Genomic DNA, 16,301 nt, shown 5'->3' on the forward strand with positions numbered 1-16,301 from the left:
ATATATATATGCAGATCTTAGAATTTAAAAAATACAGTACAGTTATTCTCCACATCTATACTTAATCTCACATCATCTTTGGCTATTGAAGCAAAACGAAAAAAATAAGTAAAACATCCCAAAGGTTCAAGTCTTAAGTATTTCTTTTTTAACTTTTGGTGCTAGATTCACTGATAGTTACACAAAATTCTACCTACTGTCCATAAATCACAGGAAGAAAATGAAGCAGAGCCACACAGTTCATCCTCTGTAATCTCTTACAGCACAGATTGTAAGAGGTTTAGGATCACATCCCATATAGAAGTAAGGTTTTAACACTTCAGAAAATGTATCCCTGAAAGAATGGATGTGAGACCTGTCATTCAAGCTGTAAAACGAAACCTGACTCAACTCATAATCTACATAGATGCCAATTCCTCTGGGCCTCTCCTTCAGCATAAGGGAGACAGAAACAGACCCTCGTGCCATATAGTCACCATTGTACAGCTGAATTATCCAACAGCTGTTCCATCCTGGCGGCCGCTGATTTCTCTTCCTGGTAAGGGAGTCTTCACAAACGCCCACGGCCCACTCAGGCTTGTCATCCACCTGGACCTCCCAGTAATGGCGGCCACAGTTAAACCCTTCAGAACCCAGGACAACTGGATCAACCATAAATCTCTTTGGATTCCAAGGAACTCTTTGCCTTTTCCTCACAAATGTCACAGACTTTTTATCCTCAGACACAAGCAGATGAGGATGTGCTGTCTCGGGATCAAGGGTAAATTCTTCTGTAAATTTCTGTATAATTTTCTGCAGAGCCGAATACTGTGGAGGAAGACTACATCCCTCTCTCTTTAACTGGGCCAAATAGACAGCTGGGGGTCTCAGTCTTCCACAACGGTAGAAAAGACCCTTGATATCCCCCAGCAATCTCAAATCTGGCATCACACTCATCTCTGCCACCTCCGTTAGTACACCTTTGAGGGTGAATATGTGGTCTGAAAATGCAGTTGTATTTACAAAGAGTTTCTGTCGAACATCCTTCTCTTCTTCAACTAACCTTGAGAGAACTGCCTCTTGCTCACGTTCTATAGATTGCGTCAGCTGCTCAAATTCAGAGGCTAACTTCCACCTCCGGTTTTGCACCTTCTCTTTCAGTTTTAATAGCTTCCTGTCTTGGGTGATTATTAGATTCTGAACGTCTGCCACCTGCTGCTTCAGGGGCTCAATGTAACTGCCGAGCCTTTGCCTGTGATGAAAGGCAGCCTCCTCCATGGACCTCACCTGGTGGCCCTCGTGGTCAGGGGGCTGAGCACACAGGGGACACAACACCTCTAGGTCCTCCTCACAGAAGAGGGTCAGGACCTGGTTGTGCTTCCTGCATAAGTGCCTCTCTTCCTGCCGCTTCTTCTTGCTCCTGGTGACCTGAAGAAGCTTGGCAATGTCAATCATCCTTCTTAGCTGGGTGTTACTCCTCAAATGCCTCTCTTGGCATGGGTGACGGCACACTGGGCAAGGGAACCTGCCCTTTAGATCAACCCAGGACCGTTGGATGCAGGAGCGACAGAAGTTGTGCCCACATTCGATTGTGACAGGGTCTCTCAGGTCATCCAGACAGACGGGACAATTGATTTCTGCCTGGAGTCCTGTCAGGGCTGTTTCAACTGCCATTGGGCTGTCAGTGAAGGAGCGGACTGGAGGTGGGTTTTCTTCAGGAATTTGGGCTCTGTGAGGTCTCTCCATCGAGATACAAATGTCCAACTGTCCTTCCTGTCTAAATTCTTTGTCAATTAAGGGCAGCTCTTGGTGTCCTATGAGGTCCTCAGCTACCGAGACAGGTGCCTAGAGGAGCTCACCTGTCTACCTGCAGCCAATCGGAGTAGTTGACAGTTCAGAGGATATGAATCCAAGCAAAACAATCCTCTTGTTCAGAAAGCAGTCACAACTCCTAAGTACCTACTGGTTCCTGGAAATAAGAAAATACAGTTTTATGTCAAAAAGAAGGCTACTTATTATTTACCTTGTGGCCCTGCTCACTGCCACCTTTGAGGGAACCGTTGATTTCTTTTCCCCAGCCCCACAGTCCACCTATACCCATAATAACCACAGGGGGGCTGCATCGGACTGCAGAAAGTGTAAGCAATTTTGGTTAGGGATCCTCTGTAACTGGGTTAGGTTTCAGCTTTAGTCACCTAGTCACCTATTATTTGGAGGACTTGGGGAAAGTATTTAACATCCTTAATGTTAAGAGAATCAGGTTAACAACTGTAAAAATTCCAACTTTAATCATTTCAATATTTTGAAAAATCTAAGAAAAGGATTTGGTAGTTTGGGGCTTACAACAGTTATTTCTGATAGCACTGAATTCACTTGTTTTTTTCATTTACACTTCTCAAATGCAGAATATATTCAGCAGTGTACCTAAGTGGATAGGATTTGGACATTAGATTTACTCTGAAAACTTTACCAAGTAGGAAAACTGATTATCCCATGCACAGAATGCAATTCCAGACTAGGAATTCAATGTGAGAAAAAGCTGGGAAGCACACACAAACTAGCCTTTGGAGTTGGAAAGCTACAAACAGTGAATTTTTGAGAAGATAGTTGAGTTTTCCCTTTCGATCAGTCGCTGATCCTAGTAAAAGCCAAAAATTGGCTGAGGTGACCTCCATGCTGGGTCATCCTGCTAACCATGGAACACTAAAGGCACTATCCTGAATTCTCTTTCAACTCATGTTGCAAATTAACACGCATTTTGGAGATTTCTTTTCCCCACTACTGTAACTTCCATGTGTTCCGGACCAGGAATGTATCTGCAATTATCTTTGCAGTCCCTGGCTAAAGCTGTTGAATAATTAAAATATTTTTTTTTCTGATTTTTTTTTTAGAGAGAGGTAGGGAGAGAGAGAGAGAGAGAGACAGGAACATCGATCTGTTCCTGTATGTGCCCTGATCAGGATTCAAAAGAGCAACCCCTGAGCTCCAGAACAAAGTTCTAATCAACCCAGCCATAAGGCCAGGGCAAACAAAATCTTGGCAAGGCCTCTGGGTCTCCTTCGGGACTGAGTGACTTTGGACCCCCTGCTTATACTCTGAGCATCTGTCAGCAGGCAGATGGTTAAACTAAGGCAGATCAAGTCAATACAGAGTTTTCTGAATACCAGAAATACAGGCCTATAGCTCTAATCTCTCCCCCCCCCCCTCCTATACGCAAACACTCTCACCTATCCTCCCCTTCCACCTACCACCCCGGCCTTCCCCCAGGCCTATACACAAACTCGCCCTCCCCGAGACATCCCGGAAGGAATTCCACAGGCAGTTTCTGACCAGCACCGCTAGGCACTTTGTCACAAAGATCTGTCATCCCTCTAGGTCAGGTAGAGATCGTGGTTTCTGTATTTTTAGCAAGCATTTGGATGACTTAGGACAGGGCTCACTGAAGGACCCGAGCCATAATAAAAGCACTTGTTGTAAAGTAACCTGAATCCGAGTTAGGATTCCTTCGCAAAGTTTGGTCCAGGCGCTGCAAGCAGCTGCACAGAAATCAAAGCTTTTTCCGCACTCCCATTTCCCGCCCTTAGATAGTCCCAACTCCCAGCTCACCTGGAACCCGCGGCCAAAGGCAACTCTGTGAAGCGGGCGTTTGAGGACACTCAGCTTGGCTTTCTCACATGCTGATGTTCCCGTTTCTGGCCCTTCAAGGGTCAGACCTGGATATATAAAATTTTAATGAGCATTTAGGTGACTTAAAACAAGGCTCTGAGAGGGACGAGGAAACTATAATAAACGGCATGTGTTTTAAAATAAACCAAACTCAAGTGTGGATTCCCCTTTGAGGTACATGTCTCAGCCATGAACAAAGCAGGTGCCCAGGAACCCGCTGTTTTACCTCACTCCCACCTCCGGCTGGTCGAAAAGCAGCTCTCCCGCAGATAGTCTAGGACAGAACTACGTGATCCCCGGCGTGACCCTGGCACAAAAACACCACTGAGGGTGGGGCTTTTAGGGCCACGCCCACCAGTCCGTGGCCCCTCCCCCACGGAGGGAGGGGTGGGCCAAGGTAAGAGGATGTTCAGAGTAACTTGGTGGGGACCGGATGTCCTTTGATTTTATCAAACCAGAAGGGACTAACGCTTGTTAACATTCATGATCTAATTTACACTTTTGCAATTCTCCCTTGATCCTCTCACCACCCTTAATCCCATCTTTGCTGATGAAGAAACAAATTTGAAAGGCTAAGTGAGGCCTGTTCTTTTTCTCACCCAGAAATGTATATCTCTGGAACCCGCTACTTGAACCCTTTCTCTAGCAGAGATCGTCCATCTTTTATTCTTTTTTTCTGTATTTTTCTGAAGCCGGAAACGGGGAGAGACAGTCAGACAGACTCCCGCATGTGCCCGCCCGACCAGGATCCACCCGGGATCCACCCTCCGGGGCGTTGCTCTGTTGCGACCAGAGCCACTCTAGCGCCTGGGGCAGAGGCCGAGGAGCCATCCCCAGCGCCTGGGCCATCTTTGCTCCAATGGAGCCTCAGCTGGGGAGGGGAAGAGAGAGACAGAGAGGAAGGAGAGGGGGAGGGGTGGAGAAGCAGATGGGCGCCTCTCCTGTGTGCCCTGGCCGGGAATCGAACCCGGGACTTGTGTATGCCACGCCGACGCTCTACCACCGAGCCAACCGGCCAGGGCTCATCCATCTTTTTATAAAAACCGCCCACTTTTGCAGTGCTGGTCAACCTGGCCTCTACCGCCCACTAGTGGGCGTTCCAGCTTTTTTGGTGAGCTGTAGCAGAGCAATGAAACAGCGCTGTGATTGGCCCACCATGAAAGCTGAAACGCCCACTAGTGGGCGGTAGGGACCAGGTTGACCAGTACTGTAAAAGTGGGCGGTTTTAATAAAAAGATTGACGACCCCTGCTAGTTTGCCATCTCAACATTGTGCAGTCCTGCCCACTCTGCATACGCAGAACATGGCATCCCCCTGCCACAGAACTTTTGCACAAACACCTTTCTTCCATGGCAGCTCCTATGCCCCATACACATTGTTTACGTCCTTGTTTACTGGCATTCTTTCTTCAGATCCTGGCCTAATTGTTACTTTCTTTGAGAAGCGTTCTTTGAGCCCAAAATTCTGCCTCGCAATTTATTTTTGGCAAATTATATATTAGGCAAATTGGTATTAATTCAGTTTGCTTGCTAAAAATTTACCCACATTGTTTTCATTTATTTTTTCAATTATAGTTGACATCACCTACATTTTAAAAAATTCAAAACACTTATTACATGCTACCAATCTACAAAACAGTGAGTCCTACGAAGCAAAAAAACTAATACAGAATCACAGTTGATTCTTGCCAGCCTCATCGCTAAGAGTCTTTAAGAGACTGAAAGACTAGCCTGACCTGTGGTGGCGCAGTGGATAAAGCGTCGACCTGGAAATGCTGGTCGCCGGTTCGAAACCCTGGGCTTGCCTGGTCAAGGCACATATGGGAGTTGATGCTTCCTGCTCCTCCCCCCGTCTCTCTCTCTCTCTCTCTCTCTCTCTCTCTCTCTCTCTCTCTCCCCCTCTCTCTCTTTCTAAAAAAATGAATAAATAAAATAAAAAAAAGAGAGACTGAAAGACTAAATAGGGCTGGGGGCGGGGCCCTAGGCCGGGTGTCGCAATCGCGGCCGGCGGGGTCTGGTGCTTTTCTCCGCCAGCCAGCGCCTGGACCTGCTCCGGGGCCGCCGCCCTGCGTGGCTGGGCCTGCTCCTGGGGCCCAGGGGGCCGCCGTCCTGCCTGGCTGGGCCTGCTCCGGAGGCCCCCGGGGCCGCCGCCCTGCGTGGCTGGGCCTGCTCCTGGGGCCCAGGGGGCCGCCGCCCTGCCTGGCTGGGCCTGCTCCGGGGGCCCCCGGGGCCGCCGCCCTGCGTGGCTGGGCCTGCTCCGGGTCCGCCGCCCTGCCTGGCTGGGCCTGCTCCGGGGGCCCCTGGGCCGCCTCCCTGAGTGGCTGGGCCTGCTCCGGGTCCGCCGCCCTGCCTGGCTGGGCCTGCTCCGGGGGCCCCCGGGCCGCCGCCCTGCCTGGCTGGGCCTGCTCCGGGGGCCCCCGGGCCGCCTCCCTGAGTGGCTGGGCCTGCTCCGGGTCCGCCGCCCTGCGTGGCTGGGCCTGCTCCGGGGGCCCCCGGGGCCGCCGCCCTGCCTGGCTGGGCCTGCTCCGGGGGCCCCTGGGGCCGGGGCAGGGGCCGCTGCCCTCAGTGTCTTGGCGTCCGTAGGTCCCGCTCGTCGGCCCGCAGGGGTCTGACAGGAAGCATAAATGAGGTGGGCCTGAGGCAAACACCGCTGTGCTCGTGCCCCATCGCCCGGCCTTGCCCCTTCTCCCTACATCGCCTATCATCTTTTTCTCGTCTTCTTCGGGCACAGCCACCCCTACGGGCGGCGTCTTTCCTGGGCCTCAGGAAGGGGGCGGCCCAGGCGCCAGAGCCGCAGGGCCCATAACAATCTACTTTGGAAAGTGAAGAATGGAATCCTGGGGAAGGAGGTGGAAAACATGAGTTGCTACGAAGATTTTAAACTAACCTTTAGGCCTCATCTGTGGTGGCGCAGGTCACTGCATAAAGCGTCGACCTGGAAATGCTGAGGTCGCCGGTTCAAAACCCTGGGCTTGCCTGGTCAAGGCACATATGGGAGTTGATGCTTCCAGCTCCTCCCCCCTTCTCTCTCTTTCTCTCTCTCTCTCTCTCTCTCTCTCTCTCTTCTCTCTCTCTCTCTCCTCTCTAAAATGAATAAATAAAAATTAAAAAAAAAATTTAAACTAACCTTTAGGCCCTGGCCAGTAGCCGAGTTGGTAGGAGCATCCTCCGATCTGCGGAGGTTGCGGGTTCCACCCCTGTCAGGGCACATCCAAGAATCAACCAGCAGGCCCGTGGTGGCGCTGTGGGTAGAGCTTCCGCCTGGACCGCGGAGGGCGGTTCTTCAAATCCCTGGGCTTGCGGGGTCAGGGCACATGCAGGAAAGAGCTACTACCAGTAGATGCTTCCCGCCTGTCCCCTCTTTCTCACTCTCCCTTCCCTCTGTCCAAAAATCAATAAAGAAAATCTAAAGAAAAAAAAATCAACCAATGAGTGCATAAATAATTGGAACAACAAATCTATGTTTCCATTTCTTTCTCTCTAAATCAATAAGTAAATAAAAATACTAGCTTCAGCCTGACCAGGTGGTGGATAGAGCGTCGGACTGGGACGCGGAGAACCCAGGTACGAAACCCCAGGTCTCCAGCTTGAGTGCGGGCTCATCTGGATTGAGCAAAACTCACCAGCTTGAGCCCAAGGTCTCTGGCTTGAGCAAGGGGTCACTCAGTCAGCTGTTGCCACCCCCTACCCCCCACCCCTGTCAAGGCACATATGAGAAAGCAATCAATGAACAACTAAGGTGCCACAAGGAAGAATTGATGCTTCTCATCTCCCTGTCTGTCCCTATCTTTCCCTCTTTCTGTCTTTCTTTGTCACACACACACACACACACACACACACACACACACACACAATACTAGCTTCAAATATTAAATCCATGAAAGGAAAAACAAGACTTCCTTTTTTTTTTTTTTTTGTATTTTTCTGAAGCTGGAAACGGGGAGAGACAGTCAGACTCCTGCATGCGCCCGACTGGGATTCACCCGGCACGCCCACCAGGGGCGATGCTCTGCCCACCAGGGGGCGATGCTCTGCCCCTCCGGGGCGTCGGGGCGTCGCTCTGCCGCGACCAGAGCCCCAGAGCCACTCTAGCGCCTGGGGCAGAGGCCAAGGAGCCATCCCCAGCGCCCGGGCCATCTTTGCTCCAATGGAGCCTTGGCTGCGGGAGGGGAAGAGAGAGACAGAGAGGAAGGAGTGGGGGTGGAGAAGCAAATGGGCGCTTCTCCTATGTGCCCTGGCCGGGAATCGAACCCGGGTCCCCCGCACGCCAGGCCGACGCTCTACTGCTGAGCCAACCGGCCAGGGCCCCCCTTTTTTTTTTTTTTTTTAATACTTTTTAAAGACTTTATTTATTTTAGAGAGGAGAGAAGGGGAGAAGAGCAGAAAGCATCAAATCTCTTATGTGCTTAACCAGGCAAGCCCAGGGTTTGTTTTTTGTTTTTGTTTTTGTTTTTTTTAGCCCAGGGTTTTGAACAGGGACCTCAGCATTCCAGGTTGACACTTTTATTTACTGTGCCACCACAGATCAGGCAGAAAACAAGACTTCCAAAGCTACCATTGGTTTGTATCTCTGGAAGTATGTTTTTGAAGTCTTACTTGATCCCACTAATGTGAACCCTCAACAAAGAGGAAATTCAATTGTAGGAAGAACATATTAGTTACAGCAATTCTTCTGTACTGGCAGCAAGTTAGTCAATACTGCATAATGAAAGGCCCTACTTATGTAATTTCTTATTTATGAAAATTTATCTGTGCCTGACCTGTGGTGGCACAATGGATAAAGCGTTGACCTGGAACGTTAAGGTCCTCAGTTCCAAACCCTGGGTTTGCCTGGTCAAGGTACATATAGAAGTTGATGCTTCTGTCCCCCCACCAATCCCCCCCCCAATTTCTCTCTCCTCTCTAAAATAGTCCTTTTTTTTTTTTTTTTTTTTTTTTTGGTATTTTTCTGAAGTGAGAAGCAGAGAGGCAGAGAAAGAAACTCCCACGTGCACCTGACCAGGATCCACCCAGCAGCACACTAAGAGGCGATACTCTGCCCATCTGGGTGCATTGCTCCGTTGCAACTGAAACCATTCCAGCACTAGAGGTGGAGACCATGGGGCCATCCTTAGTGCCCTGTCCAACTTTGCTCCAATGGAGCCCTGGCTACAGGAGGGGAAGAGAGAGAGATAGAGAGAAAGGAGAGGGGAAAGGTGGAGAAGCAGATGGACGCTTCTCTTGTGTGCCCTGACTGGGAATCAAACCTGGGATTTCCACACGCAGGGCCAACGCTCTACCACTGAGCCAATCAGCCAGGGCAGAAAGGCAGCAACTTTTAAATGATAACAAAACACTGTTTCTAACTAACGACAATGTAGATTTAGAAGCCAAGGTCTGTAACTTGTGTTAAATATGAGCACATACAAACTACCAATTGTATTCTCACATGGCAGTTAAGCCTGAGCCAGCTGGCCAGGGCTAAAATGAATAAAGTCTTTTAAAAAATGTTATTTATATAAAAAATTTAGCTGCACAAGCACTAATGAACATTTTGAAACAGGATGAAATTGATAAGCTTTGTTGAGTTTCAATAAGAGAACAATGGCAGCCTTAAGTAAGAAAAGAAAGCCCTAAGAATTATTAAGAAGCTTTGCTTCAGAGTGACCTCACATTGTGCCCAGTAGCAGTGAACATGGAATGTTCTAAAATATAAGAAGCTTGCTTCTACAGCTCTGTTCCTGTGGAAAAAGATGCAATGACAGCTGGGAGTTATAGAAAATCTGCTTACCACAATGCCCCTCTGCAGTTACGTCCATGGATGCTCCTTTTATCTGTATTATGAACTAGAAGAAACATCCTGCTGTTCTAGTAAAAAGAGAAAACTAATTTTGCAAGAAAAAAATTCAAAGAAGAAAAATGTTACTTCACTGGTATCACTACTTAAAAACAGCTAAAAATTAGATTTGCTAATATTTTAGAAAGTTCTTTTTTATATACATAGAAAAGGCAGACAGCACACGATTTTTTAAATTTCTTTTTTAAATTTTATTCATTTCAGAGAGGAAAGACAGAAAGAGAGAAGAGGGAGGACAAGAAGCATCAACTCCCATATGTGCCTTGACCAGGCAAGCCTGGAGTTTTGAACTAGCAACCTCATTGTTCCTGGTTGATGCTTTATCCACTGCGCCACCATAGTTCAGGCCAGAAAGTTCTTTTTTTTCTTTTTTTTTTTACCGAGACAGAGAGTCAGAGAGACAGACTGGAACGGAGAGAGATGAGAAACATCAATTATCAGTTTTTCGTTGCGACACCTTAGTTGTTCATTGATTGCTTTCTCATATGTGCCTTGACCATGGGGCTACAGCAGAGCAAGTGACCCCTTGCTCAAGCCAGCAACCTTGGGTCCAAGCTGGTGAGCTTTGCTCAAACCAGATGAGCCCGCGCTCAAGCTGGCAACCTTGGGGTCTCGAACCTGGGTCCTCTGCATCCCAGTCTGATGCTCTATCCACTGCGCCACTGCCTGGTCAGGCCAGAAAGTTTTTTTTTTTTTAATTTATTCATTTTTATTATTTTTTTAAATTATTTTTATTTATTTATTCATTTTAGAGGAGGGGGAGGAGAGAGAAAGGGGGGAGGAGCAGGAAGCTTCAACTCCCATATGTGCCTTGACCGGGCGAGCCCAGGGTTTTGAACTGGCGATCTCAGCATTCCAGGTCGACGCTTTATCCACTGCGTCACCACAGGTCAGGCCCAGAAAGTTCTTTTTTTTTTTATTTATTCATTTTTAGAGAGGAGAGAGAGAGAGACAGAGAGTGTGTGAGAGAGAGAGAAGGGGGGAGGAGCTGGAAGTACCAACTCCCATATGTGCCTTGACCAGGCAAGCCCAGGGTTTCGAACCAGTGACCTCAGCATTTCCAGGTCAATGCTTTATCCACTGCGCCACCACAGGTCAGGCAGAAAGTTCATTTTTAATGAACAATAAAGGTTAATTTTTAAAAAGACTGACTAGTGTTCAATGACTTTGCTGCCAGATGACTAATGGAATTATTGAAAATTGTTTAATGGAGATATAAGCTCAGGTATAAGATTGCTTTCGGATTAAAAAAAATTGCTTTTGGTTAAAGTGTCTAGAGATCAAGATATAGTTTCTTCAAATCTATTATTGTAGAAGATTCAATGTAGAACAATTGTCTCTTTAGTAATTCCATTAGAATTATTTTTCCCACAGCATATTCTGTATTCTAACCCATACTGCAGACTATGGAATTTACCAGCCCAACAGTGAGCCCATTACCAATAAAATAAGTTAGCCCTAGAAAGAAAACATATTTTTGTTAAAGGACTATATTGGCAGAAACATGAACCTGAAAGGTCCTTTGGTGAGAATTCAGATGGAAATGAGACATGTGTTAGAAATGAGAAATATGTTATATGAGACTGGAAAAAGGTGATTTTTGTTATATAGTGACAAAATATAACTGAATTGTATACTGCCATTATGTGGAAAGCAGAACTTGTGGTGAATTTGGATATTTACCTGAGAAGAGTTATCCTCTGTGGTTAGATGGAGACTCCATATTCTTGGTTAATATACTGTGATTGATTGAAATTTGAACCAGTGGGCGGCTTGGGTTATTTTAAGTATTGATAACTACAGCAACTGAACTTTGTGCATATTGGAACATCGCAAAGTGTGAACGGCCTATGTGAGTTTCTGCTCTAAACATACCTCAGTGCTACTGGGGCTTTCACAATGTCACACCAGTCCCGTAAGTAGCTCCTAGGCAACTAGCTTATCCAAGCAAGTCTTTCCTCAATTGAGTTCCCCTGCCCCATTCATCCCATTGTGTTTATAGACGTTAGTCTCCATGATTCGTTTTCTAATGAATTGGCAAAACTTCAAAATAACAGTACTTTACATTTCTAACAAATGCAAAATGTTTTCTTTTTTTAAGATTTTGAGTCAAACTGACAACATACACTGAGAAGCAAGATTTCATTTGGTCTCCACATGCAGAATATTTTAAGGCTTATTTTACTTAAAATATTTCCAATGTTGGGTAAAGTTATTGAACAACTGCTATATGGTTAAGCTAAACTAATGTAAATTTGTGTTAATCTGTTTAGAAGTTCTAAGTGGAGAGTTTTAATTCTAGCACTCATCAATATAAATTTCACTGCCTAATTGGATTCAGGAATTATCGCAAATAGTAGCTTTTCACCTCATGTATTCTTGTATGCATGTTTTCTTTCAGATAAGTGGGGTTTTGCACTTAGTTTTAGAAAATGAAATACTAGATAATGTGTGTCACTTCATGGTGTTGGCCTTCAAGTCTCAGTGTGCTCCTGCTTTTCTTAGTTGCAATGACCCTTCATTTTGACAACCCATGACTGAGGTAATAACAGAGCAGTACCCTGCTGACCTACATCACACTTTACAAGAATAAGGAGTAGGTTTTGTCTTGCTAAGCAACTGGAATTGCTACAGCATAGCATAGCTACCCTGATCAATGAAGGGGTCTCTCATACTTCAATGAAAAGTTTCTTGCCTGGGACAGTTAGCTCAGTAGGTAGGAGCATCCTCTGGAAACACCAAGGTTGCAGGTTTGATCCATATGCACAGATGGGAATGCACAACTAAATGGAGCAACAAAATAAATGCTTTCTTAGGCCTTGGCTAGCAGCTCAGTGGATAGAGCATCAGCCCAGCATAAGGACCTCCCGGGTTTGATCACTGATTAGGGCACACAGGAGAAGTGACCCTTTACTTCTCCCTGCCTCCCTCTTCCACTTCTCTCCCTCCTTTCCCCCTGCAGCCATGTGGCCCTGGGTGCTTAGGATAGCTCTGTGAGAGCATGACAGCCTCAGGTGCTAAAAATAGCTCAATACTAGAGCATCAGGCTCCAGATAGGGTTGCTGGGTGGACCCCTGTCAGGGTGCATGAGTGTCCGACTCACTATCTCCCCTCACTGAATGAATGAATGAATGAATGAATGAATGAATGAATGAATGCTTTTTTCTCTTTCCCTTCTTCTAAAATCAATCAATAAATATATTTTTTACAGTTTCTCAAATACTCTATTGAGCATCTTTTTACATTACAAAAATAAACAAATACTACAAGACATACACAAGGTAAAACTTTATTTCCCAACTATTAACAATACACATACAAACTTTCAAATTGAAGCATGTTCTAAAATGTCAGCAGTTTCACAAAATGTTCAACACAAATACGTAACATCTGAAGGTTAATGTGAAAATGATTTTTCTAAAACATGAGATAAAAAAACAATTAGAACACCCGAAAATGTACGGTATATGAAAAATAATAAAAAGTAAATAGAACGTGATCCTAATTCAAACTTCTGACTTAGATCAGTTATCTACAACACAGCCTTGCTAGAACTCAGCAAATGCAGCACAGCTGACAGGGCACCCTTGCCTAGGGAACAAGTGTGTTACAATGCAGAGCAGAGGAGAAATCCCTGGTGGTGGTGCTTCACATCTGGATAATCCTGTTCACAATGTCAATGGAAGTGGCTAGGATGCATAGCCAGGATGGAACCCATTCAAAATTTGTTTCAAATGTAAAGACTAAGGATGCCACAACTACCTACCAGAAGAGTATGAAAAGGTTTATTACATGATAAGGTTTTTGGGGGAGAGTGGATGGGATCTCAGTGTAGGTTCCAAAATAACTGAGAGCACAGGGAAGAGACTAGCTAGTGGTGTTTATGGGGGTTATTGGGTGCTGTTGATGGGAGTGTGCTGGAACTACTAGTGGCTGACGAGATTGGAACTTCCCAGAGGTACCAAAGGATGGAACACCTGGCAGCCTCGTCAGCACATTCCCAGTTATGAGGTAAGGAGAGGATAGAAGGGCGAGTCCTAAAAGCTTCCAAGAGTCAAACATCAAAACTAAAATCAGAATTTTCATTACAAGTATTTCTTCTACTAACAGGGAAGAAAATAACCACATACAAAACTGTCCTCCAAGTTTTTCATCACTCATCTCTGACAATACTGAGTATAAGAGATTTTGAAGAATATGCACTGGAGAAATAAGGCAAAAGTTTTTCTGTAAACCTATCAGTGGCTCTATACAAGTAAGACCTGTTATTCATATTATAGAATGAAACCTCTCCCAATTCATAGTCCAGAAAAATGCCAACACGCATGATATGTCCTCTAGTGCATGTTCCGCATATGCTAGTGCAAAGCTCAATGTGCCAGCAGCTATTGGCTGGGGATGATGATCTGGGAGCATTTTTATAGGAAGAGTCTTTACACACACCTAAGGACCATTCACCTTTGCCTCTTACTTCTACCTCCCAAAAATGCCTGCCAGCATCAAATCCCTCAGAACTGAGGACAGCTGGGTAAGAGGTTCCTGCCCGGGGATGATGACCACTTGGTGTTCTATATGTCACAGTTTTTCTATCTCTTGAGATAACGAGACTTGGATGGGCAGTTTCAGGATCTAGTGTCAAATCTACATAAAATGTGCTGACCATTTTAAAAAAGCCAAAATAATGTGGAGGGAGAGGGCAAAGCTCCCTCTTTAATTTATATGAAAAGACTGCTGGGGTCTCTAAATTTTCATACCTGTTGTGGATATTTTCAATTCCTGTGAGTAAATCCAGGTCTGTCTGCAAATATTTCTCTGCTATTTCACTTAACAGATTGTTTAGCATGACCATATGGTTTGAAATTTTCCTTCTATTTTCTGTTAGTTTTTTTTCAACAACTGTCTCTTCCGTAAGGAAGCTAGTATTAATACCATCTTTCTCTACTTCCAAGGAACACTTGAGTTCTTTATATTCATAGTGTAATTCTTTCCTCCAATTTTCCACCTCTCTCTGCACTTCGAAAGTTTTTGCAATTTGGTTTTCAAAACCCATTTCAGCATCTTCAATCTCCACCATGAGGGGCTCAATGCAGCTTCTGAGCTTCCTCCTGTGTTTAACTGCAGCTTCCTCAATGGGTATCAGCTGATGGTCCTCGTGGTCAAATGAGACCACGCACTGGGGACACAACAGCTCCAGGTCCTCATAACAAAAAAAGATCAAAACCTTATTGTGCTTCTCACACAGGGCTTTTTCTTCCTGTAATATCCTTTTACTCCTTGTGGTGGTAATCTGCTTAACAATATCAGTCACGTGGCATAATTGGGTGTTCTTCTTGAAATTTCTGTCAGGGCAGTGGTGGAGGCAGAGAGGACAGGGAAAGACATCCTGTAGTTCTTTCCAGCACTGGCGGATGCAGGAGAGACAGAAGTTGTGACCACAATAAATGGTCACTGGGTCTTTCAGGTAATCCTGGCAGAGAGGGCAGCTGGCCTCTGCCTGCAGCTCAGCCACGGAGGCTGCAAAGGCCATTGTGCAGTTAAGGTTTCTGTCTAAAGATACTCTCTCCAGTTAGTGTGATCTTCCAGGAACTAGGAAAAGTGAGAAGCAGATGTCTGTCTGCTCAGTCTTTCCTCTGTTGAAGACAGTAGGAGCTCCCAAGAGAAATCCCAGCCACCAGCTGACACCCAGTCACTGTGTCCCTCTATCCTGTATTTAATGCCTTTTCCTCCTACTGAAGATCAGCTGTGGAATCCTTGTGGTCAACAATCAATCCAAGTTATATGTGGTTTCTGTGAACAAAACAATATGGCCTTTTAAAAAAATGTTCAATCAGCATTAATCCTAAACCAAATCATTTAGTATGACAGTATTTAAGGAGGAGTTAGCAATGAAGATTATTTTATCATCTAATTTGCAACTCTAAATGAATTAATTGATCTAACCAAATTTATCATTGCCTACCACCATCACTAAAAAAGTGACAGATATCGCCTGACCTGTGGTGGTGCAGTGGATAAAGCATCGACCTGGAAATGCTGAGGTCGCCGGTTCGAAACCCTGGGCTTACCTGGTCAAGGCACATATGGGAGTTGATGCTTCCAGCTCCTCCCCCCCTTCTCTCTCTCTGTCTCTCCCTCTCCTCTCTAAAATGAATAAATAAAAAATAATAATAATAAATTTAAAAAAAGTGACAGATATCATAAAGCTGTTGAAGGGGCTACATAACACTATATATGAAAAAGTTTACCAGAAAAACAAACCTAAATATCATCAAATAGAGGTCCAAACACCTATTTACAGAAAATATAAGGGATAGCGAAATATGTCAAGGATAACCTAGTTAATTTTATGTGTCAACTGGATGACCAGATAGCTGGTAAAATGCTAATTCTGGGTGTGACTGTGAGGAGATCTCTGTGAGAGATTCGAATTTGAATCAGCAGATGAGCAAAGCAGACAGACCTCTCCAGTGTCAGTGGGCATCATCCAATGCATGATGGCCTGAAGAGAACAAAAGTTGGGAGGAATGTTGAATTGACTCTGCTGGACTGAAAAAGTCAGCAAATTCAGCACCTGTCCTAGATGCTCCCATTTCTCAGTCTTTCAGACCCAGACAGGACTCAGTACCAGCTGCTCTTGGACTTGATAACACTGTCTTCCTGGGTCTCCTACTTGCAGCCTCCATAATCCTGTAAGCCCATATTTTAACAAATCTCTTTCTAAATAAATACTGCTGGTTCTGTTACTCTAGTAAACCTTTAATAATATACTAAGTAATTAGTAAAATCCAGATTGTGATAGACTCTACTGAAAGTTCAAGCAT

The 16,301-nt window shown here is 45.4% G+C and overlaps 2 protein-coding genes and 1 pseudogene across 2 annotated transcripts; 1 reads left to right on the plus strand and 2 right to left on the minus strand.

Annotated features, from left to right (window-relative positions):
* Positions 1-3,921, minus strand: LOC136320254 (tripartite motif-containing protein 75-like). Its single transcript, XM_066253448.1, has 3 exons — positions 3,872-3,921; positions 3,586-3,692; positions 1-1,948 (listed from the first exon to the last, which is right to left on the minus strand). Exon 3 carries the CDS (start codon positions 1,723-1,725, stop codon positions 241-243), a length of 1,485 nt encoding a protein of 494 aa, XP_066109545.1. The 5' UTR covers positions 1,726-1,948; positions 3,586-3,692; positions 3,872-3,921; the 3' UTR covers positions 1-240.
* Positions 3,922-6,502: 2,581 nt separating this feature from the next.
* Positions 6,503-9,627, plus strand: LOC136319426 (ribitol-5-phosphate xylosyltransferase 1 pseudogene; annotated as a pseudogene).
* A 4,006-nt stretch (positions 9,628-13,633) lies between these two features.
* On the minus strand, positions 13,634-15,007 carry LOC136320255 (tripartite motif-containing protein 60-like). The gene has a single exon (XM_066253450.1). It carries the CDS (start codon positions 15,005-15,007, stop codon positions 13,634-13,636), a length of 1,374 nt encoding a protein of 457 aa, XP_066109547.1.
* Between the last annotated feature and the right edge of the window lie 1,294 nt (positions 15,008-16,301).

The sequence above is a fragment of the Saccopteryx bilineata genome, chromosome 1, assembly GCF_036850765.1.
Source record: "Saccopteryx bilineata isolate mSacBil1 chromosome 1, mSacBil1_pri_phased_curated, whole genome shotgun sequence".
Lineage (NCBI taxonomy): Eukaryota > Metazoa > Chordata > Mammalia > Chiroptera > Emballonuridae > Saccopteryx > Saccopteryx bilineata.

Coding starts and splice junctions, on each gene's coding strand:
- LOC136320254 (XM_066253448.1), bottom strand. CDS start 1,725: ATGGAGAGACCTCACAGAGCCCAAATTCCTGAAGAAAACCCACCTCCA.
- LOC136320255 (XM_066253450.1), bottom strand. CDS start 15,007: ATGGCCTTTGCAGCCTCCGTGGCTGAGCTGCAGGCAGAGGCCAGCTGC.